This window comes from Belonocnema kinseyi, chromosome 5 (assembly GCF_010883055.1).
Source record: "Belonocnema kinseyi isolate 2016_QV_RU_SX_M_011 chromosome 5, B_treatae_v1, whole genome shotgun sequence".
Classification (NCBI taxonomy): Eukaryota; Metazoa; Arthropoda; class Insecta; order Hymenoptera; family Cynipidae; genus Belonocnema; species Belonocnema kinseyi.
Genome location: NC_046661.1, coordinates 24911981 through 24920243, shown reverse-complemented (window position 1 = coordinate 24920243; position 8263 = coordinate 24911981). Strand labels below are relative to the sequence as shown.

At 38.0% G+C, this 8263-nt stretch overlaps 1 protein-coding gene across 2 annotated transcripts in view; it reads left to right on the top strand.

The window, feature by feature from the left end:
• The window catches only part of LOC117172855 (Bardet-Biedl syndrome 2 protein homolog), a 1136351-nt gene that overhangs the window by 491705 nt on the left and 636383 nt on the right, over positions 1-8263 (top strand). For both annotated transcript variants that reach the window (XM_033361113.1, XM_033361114.1), the window contains one exon: positions 3581-3803. In XM_033361113.1, coding sequence (XP_033217004.1) covers positions 3581-3803 — 223 coding nt within the window. The remainder of the gene's footprint in view (positions 1-3580; positions 3804-8263) is intronic.

The window sequence follows — 8263 nt, the reverse complement described above, 5'->3', positions numbered from 1 at the left end:
TGGTGGAAGAAGTTTTCTTCAACCCATCAGCATTTCGCCCGTATTTTCACCTCATATTTGAAGTCGGAAGAGCCGATTCCAGAGTGGTTGGTGGAAGGGCGCTGAATACTCCTGCCGAAAATAGGCAACTTAGCTGACTCGAAGAATTACAGGCCAATAACTTGTCTGAACACGCATTATAAGATATTCATAGCTATCCTAAATGATACGATTGTTCGGGCAATTGAACCTGTGTGGCAAGAAATGTATGAACAACGAGGCTCAAAGAAAGGCGTAGCCGGATGTCGGGAGAACCTGCTCATCGATAGATGTGTCTCCAAAGATGCAGCATTCTACCAGCGTGACCTATCGATGACCTGGATTGATCATCGGAAAGCTTTCGATTCGACCTCCCATAGACTTATCATCTGTCTTTTGGAAATCTTAAAGGTTCATCCGCAAATAGTTCGGTGCATAAAGATATTGATGCCGCTTTAGAAAAACAGATTTACTATCTCATCTGGAAGGAATCGTGTGACAACTAACAAGGTCACGTTTCAGAGAGGTGTCTTTCAGGGCGACACCATGAGCCCACTCCTCTTTTGCCTTACATTATTGCTACTATCTCTAACACTGCGCCATTTCGACGGGTACTTGTGCGGCAAACCTGCAGATCGAAAGTACAAGGTCACTCATGTATTTTACATGGACGATCTTAAGATCTATGCTAAAAATAGAGAGCAGCTGCATCTAGCTCTGGGGATTGTCGAACGATATACTAAGGAAATTGGAATGGAATTTGGGTTAGACAAATGCGCCAAGGTTTATTTGAAGCGAGGAAAACTTAATGGCATCCCTGAAGATCCTGAACTCGTTGATAGAAGCGCCATACGACACCTTTGCGCTGGAGAGACTTATAGATACCCGGGCGTGCCACAGAGCCGCATTCAGGATGTGACATCTATAAAGGATACTCTCCGAACCAGATACAAACGTCTCATCCGACAGATTTGGTCTTTCGAACTGTCGGCGAGGAACAAAGTATCTGCAATGAACATGCTTGGCGTCCCGGTACTACTCTATTCATTTGGAGTAGTTCCATGGACGAAGAACGAGCTCAGATCTCTTGATATCGGGACAAGAAAGGTGATGCACATGAACAAAAGCATGCATCTTAAGTCTTCCGTTCCGCGACTGAACATCTCACGCCGTCAAGGGGGTCGCGGAATATTGAGTCTCGAATGTCTTCACAAAAGGATTATTCTGGGTACAGCACATAGAGTTGCAAATGGAAGAGACCCTCTTCTTAAAATGGCCAGGAATCACGAAGAAGTGGGCAAAGGAGCATTTTTGTACAAAGCAGCGGAGGAGGCTCCTGAAACTCTCGGACTTGACTTCAGTATTAGGGGTGAGCAAAATGCATCAAATCTTATCTATCTCGAGTACTGACTTCTGAAAGCCCGGATTAAGAAAGCACAAGAGAAAAACTTTCGTGAACAGCTCCTCGATAAGAGGATGCACGGTATCTTCCACAGAAATGTGAAGGATCAGTCAATGTCTTGTGAGCTAACGTTTGCTTTCCTTAAATCGCCGGGATTGAAGTCTGGTACAGAGGGTTTCATTTTTGCATGCCAAGACGGTGTCATTTCCACCTTAACATACCGTCGCCACATTTTGAGCCAAGACATTCCTGATGATAGCTGCAGGGCATGCCATGCACACCCCGAGCATTTAGCTCACATACTATCTAGTTGTCCAAGTCACGCGGAAACGACCTACATTCAAAGGCACAATGCGGTACTAAGAGTGCTTTATTACCATCTCTGCCACTCCTACGGCATTCACCTTAATATCGCTCCTCTAAATGCTCCTAGGGCAATTGAGTCAATTGTCGAGAATGGGAAGTGCCGCATATACTGGAACTTTATATTCTCGATAATTGTTTCTGTTGCTCACTCGAGGCCTGACATGGTTCTTCTGGACTTCGAGAAGCGAACCATGTTCGTTATCGAATTTTCGGCACCAGCTGATAAAACATCATAGCCAAGGAGAATGAAAGGAAAGAAAGGTATCGAGAACTTATAAGGGAGTTGCAACGATTTTACCCGGAATATTCTGTTAAACTGATCGTCCTTATCATCGGCGCTCTTGGAGGTGCCAAGCTTTCACTTGCTAATGGCCTAAAAAGCATCCCAGCGTGTCAACAATATGCTAGAACACTTGCGGGAAAAATGCAGAAGGCGGTTGTCCTTGGGTCACTCCGTGTTCTTAGGGTACACGAGGCTTTCGCATGATCGTCGTATTGATTCCTTTATAGACTGTAACCACCTATCTAACGGTTGTGAGACGTGGTTGTGGCTGAAATTTTACCGCGATTTCGCTGGAAGCGGGTGAAATTTTTCATATTAGCACCCGCTCCCGGCGAAATCGTGCGGTTGTCCTTATGACAAATTTTTAATTATATATATATATATATATATATATATATCGGCCGTCCCCACCACTGACCCATGCTGTATCTAGGACCTAATATCTTTGCTATAGGCGACAATGTACCAAATTGCAGCTCGCATTCTTTCCAGCTGGTTCTGCTATAATCATATATATTGGTTTTCTCTCTACACACTTTCGCCAGAGGCGAGAACACTCGTGACGTATAGGTAGCTTGCTTCTAGGTTTTTTCTGCTGTATTCAAAGAAATTAGTTGTAAATTCGCAGTAGGAAAATATCGCCTTTCAAAATCATCAGGAATAAGATTTAAATATCCATGAATGAGGATTATATTTATTTTTGGGTAATTCTGTCCTTTCTCAATATGAGCGTGGCTCATTGAGATAAAATTATTAAATTTTTTATTTAATTTTCGAGCACTGTAAATTTGGTTTTAGGCAAAGATGATTTAACTCCAGTGCTCCAAAGGAGAATAAAAATTATTATATTGTTTTTTGGAGTTTCTTTTATGGGCGTTGACCCGCCTCAATAAAGCAAAATTAAATTATAAGCTGTTGTATCTCGCTAGGAGATTTTGTGTGCATTTTTGTCAAATAAATTCAAGTAGGGAGCAGGTGATTCTGCTCAAGCAGAATCACCCATGCATCATGGGCATGATAATGAAAAATGGTGATTACTAATATCTCATTAGAAATTGGGTTTAAAATCTAGCATCACTAAATTGAATGCTCCGCGTGATTCAATATGTTTTGCCACTTGTAGCTTGAAGGAGGGTATATAATTTCGTTATGGCAACAATAACGCTTCAGCTTTTTTTTAACGTACTTTATTAGTATAAAGGTGCTTCTTTTTACATGATGTTTGTGATTTGATAAGTGTTCTCCTGAAATAATAATAAGAATGTAATTAGAAGCATTCTTATACTTATAACCCGATATGTGATTAAAATATAACAGTAGAGAAAAGTGAATAGTGCATGTTTAATTTCCAGACGTTGACAGCAATTTTTATATGAATTAATTATTAATCGTTTAAATATACTCTTCCAAGGAGCGATAAACGAACAGTCAAATGAATAATAAGCCTCAAATCTATATTTATTCATATTATATTAGGTATGATCTGCTGACTTATATTTCTGAAATTTCAGTCGAAACACAAAATCACGGCTTTAAGAACATTTGATATAAATGGTGACGGCCTTGGGGAATTAATTACCGGCTGGAGCAACGGCAAGGTTGATGCAAGATTGTGTACTAACGGGGAAATTATTTTTCGCATTCAAATAAATTCGCCAATCGCAGGTATCATTAAGGTAGATTACAGAAGAACAGGAAGGGCAGATCTTGTAATAGTATCTGAGGCTGGAGAAGGTAACAATTTTTACACTTCTAGTATTCACTTTAATAATAATGATACGAAACTTTTAGAATTAAATTCCTGAAACCCAGTTAAATATTTTCGACTGTCTCGTTACCGCGCCAGTACCGTACAAGGATTTCTGGTACTAGCGTATTAGAGGAATACCACCGGAAGAAAAGCGACATGTACGAGTATTTATAATAAAGTAAGCTCTGGTTGGAGTTAATCGTTAGTACAGGGACGGTGCTCTGCATGTGGTAAGATGTCTGTACCAAAGGTGTGTACTGGCGCGATACTAGTACTTCCAGCAAAGGTAGATGTACACTTTCAGTCAGCACTGGGACGGTAGTAAATTTTATATGTCACTAACAATTATAAAAAAATTGTAAAAAAAAATTTTTAATCAGGTACACGCTTTATTTGCAAATAAACTGCGGTCCGCCATAAAAGACATTTCGGGGTGCCCTTTATTTCATCCGTACTGCTTCTGGACTCGCCAAACCATGAATAATCAGGGCCTTGTGAATAATTCCTGTTCAATATTCCTCTCAAAAAATAATACAAATATTGAACTCTAAGGCTAAGTATTTTCCTATTTGATGTAATAAAAAAATTTTAATCTGGAAACATTGCAAATTGAACAAATTAGATTTTTTAACAGAACACTTCGTTAATCAGAAATTGAGGTATGTTCATTTTAAATAAACAAAACATCCTTGAAAAGCTTTAAAATTTTATTTCTAAATCTCGAGAAACCTAGAAGTTACCTTATATTTTTTTAAACTTAAAATTATTTTTTTTAAATTTCCAGACATGGTAAATATTTTAATAAATGATAAATGTTAATTGCTCGATTTTTTTATCGAAAATTTTAAACTTCAATCGCATCCAATTTTTGATTGTTCAAGTCTTTGCGTCTACATTTAAATGTAAGCTTAAGATTAAAAAACTAAAATGGAAAATGTTTAAATTAAAAGATTTTTTAATTACGCAATGCAAAGTGAATGAAATCCTAATTGAAAAAGATAACAAATTAACTAATCATTTTAAAAACTATTAAAATCGAATTTCATTACACTTGGCTACGCAACACATAACCTGAATACTGAGTGACTGAAAGAGAACTGAAGCCCGCTTTTTTCATACATTTCTGCGTTGTTATGGAATTGCTTCAGTGGCCGAGCAACGCCACTCTCTGGCCTCCTTGAACCACTTTATCATCTATAAAGAAAACTTTTCTTGCGAGGCTGCAATGTATATTAGTAATATACTTAAAATAATCTATCGTTCTAATAGTAAATGCTAATACATGAAATAAAACTTGGAACGCATGCGTTTACAACAGTTTCAAAAATTGTACTTTGAAAAACGTCAACACATCTCGACAAATATTGACAGTAGCTGAAATCCGAAAATTATGCAGTGTTTAAATTTTAAAAAATTCTCAAAAACGTGAAATATCTTGAAAACTGCTAGAGATAGGACAAAATAACAAAATTTTAGGTTTCTATTCCAAGATGTTGCACTTAATGGCCTTTTTCGGGAGAAATCAAAATTTTTTCAAAAATATCCTAAATTAAAATTGTCAAAACTTTGTAATACCGCGACAACGGTAGAACTTCCATATCAGCTAATCATCAAAAATCGTATTCAGTAGTAAAGCAATTCTATGCTAGTACCGCGCCAACCATGCGAAAAACTCCTGAGTCGACTGTTCGTCAGCACTTGTTTTCATTATCGGAATAAGCGATAATGTTATATTCGTGAAGCAAAAATGCGATTTTCATATTTTGTAATGTAAGGGAACCTGTTCAAGGTGCAGTGGTACTTGTCATCACACAGAAGCCAGTATTTGATGCTATATTGGGTGGCTACCTGAGTATATCTACAAAGCCAAATAAAATGTTTTGGAATTGTTTCTATGAGTTCTTGTAGCACGATTGTCACAACTTTGTTTCCTTACGCTCAGGATTCCGCAACCACTTGATGCGAATGTGCTTAATATTCGAAGGAAGTGCTTAATTCATTCTCAAAATTTTTTGATTCGCAACTCTGATTGAGCAAATCAGGAAAAAGTAGGAAGATACTTAAGTTTTATTAATCCAGACTCATTACTTATCAGACAAAATAACGGTAGGATAGTCATGAACTACTTCCTAAATCTGTATGAAGATTTCAGCACGTGGTATCTGGAAAATATTTCAGTGTATATTTGGTTTATTTTGCCCAAAGATAAAAAAATATTTATGGGTCAAATGACCCCCGAGGTAGCTCAAGGTATAAATGATGTATTTTGGCATTAATGTTAGCCGCTATCAGATGAAACCACAGCAGTACATTTCTCTGAAGAATTGATTAAAGTTCATGAAAACGATTCGGTCTGTATCCAACAGATCAGGAATAACAGCAACGAGAAGAATAAATTGGGTCATAATAACCTACTTTGTCTCTAGTGTAAAGCCAATACCTCTCCAGCAGTTTTCAGAACTTCCGAGTAGGCTGTTCTCTAGCACCTGAACTCAGTTCAGGGGCATTACTGAACAAGTACCGCACCGACTGTCGGCAGATCTGCCAACTCAGCTACGAGTCAGTATTTGAACTCTTTACTGGGGTAGTACTGAGTTAGTACAATGGGAACCGTCGGCAGAACACCTACGTCAGTTGCTAGTCAGGATGGCATGAAATTTTGATTTTACCCTAACCGGGAAACCAATAAGTCAAAAAAGAAAATATGAAATGTAAAAACAGTACAAACGACGTACAGACCTTGGCGAAAGAAAGACTTGAACAATTCAAATTTCTGGGGGATGGCACGAAATTTTGAGTTGCGCCTAGCCGGGCAACCAAAAGTGTACAAAACAAAATTTAATGTACAAGCAGTGCAAGCAACGTACAAACGTTAGCAAATTGAAAAATTGAAAAATTCAAATTTCAGAGTTAGGACACGACATTTTGATTTGCCCCTAGCTGGGGCCAAAACGGTACAAACAGGAATATAAAATGTACAATCAGTACAAACGACGTACAAACGTATGCAAACAGAAAACTTGAGAAATTTTAATTTGGGGGGGGGGGGGATGGCATGAAATTTTGATTTTCCCCTAGCCGTGCAACTAAGCGGAATAAAGCGACATACAAACGTATGCAAATTGAAAATGTGAGAAATCTGAATTTCGCGGCGATGCGTGAAGTTAGCCCCCTGAAATCAATTTCGCCCCTAATTTGGTAACCAGGAGGTTACAAGCGAAAAGATTGGATGTACAAACAGTACAATCGACGTACAAACGTATGTAAAAAAATAATTTAAAAAATGTCAGCTTCGGGATGTCAACTTCACAGGAGCGCACTTGACATATCTTCACATTAGTTGCTAGCCAGAACTTTGCATCTGGACTAGAGCAATATCAGGCTATAACCGCCCCTTCCATCGACAGAACCTCTAAGTCAGTTGCAGGCCAGCACTTGGACTCTGGACGAGGTTAGTATTGAGGCAGCACCTCCACAACACTCAAAATATTATCCAAATTAGCTGCTAGCCAGCCCATGGTCTCTGTGGTAGAGCAGTATTAAGCCAGTACCCCGCCAACTGCCGGCAGAACTGCTAAATCAGCTGACCATTAGCAATTAATCTCTGTGCTGGGAGAGTACTATCAGTACAGTGCCAGCCGCCGGTGGAACTACAAAGTCAGTTGCTATCCGTCACTTAGACTCAATACTGGTACTAATCCCGGTTTACCACTGGCGTGGAACTATACCGTCTATGAGCGTCTATGAGCGCCAACATAAGCCCAACTTCTCCACCTGGGAAAGGAGCCTGTTAGAATAATAATAGATAATTAATTAAAAATAATAATATATTATATGCATATACAGTGTATTTTAAATTAACCATTTATGAAAATGTTTTGCCATTAATTATTTATTCAATTTAAATACGTGTTAAATATTATAAAATCATTAAATATGCAGAGTTGAATTTTTGTTCTTCCATCCGAAAAATTATTAATGGCCCCCCGGAAAAATGATATCCTTTTCAAAGCAAATACCGATAATAATTAATAATAAAACGTGCCTCCAACCACACAATGAAAATTCAATATCTAGACATGTTTTTAAATGTAGCGTAATGGGTGAAATAGTTAGCCACTCCAAATGATTGACCAAGCACAGTCCACATCTCCTTCCCTTTTTACAGGCCCCGCCCTCTTTGCTTATATATCCAGTTTCAAATGTAGGCTTATATATCTAACAGTGTTTTTATTTCCTTGTTAAATAAATTAAATTAAATTTGCAGATCTATTCGAAATATTTAGTAATATTATTAAATCATATAATTTTGTGAATTATGTATTACTATTATTATTTTTACGGAATTTTCAATCCACGATGGCTTAAAACAGGGCGATGCCCTCTCCTGCATACTTTTCAATCTAGTTTTAGAATACGTAGTTAGACAAGTACAAACAGAACC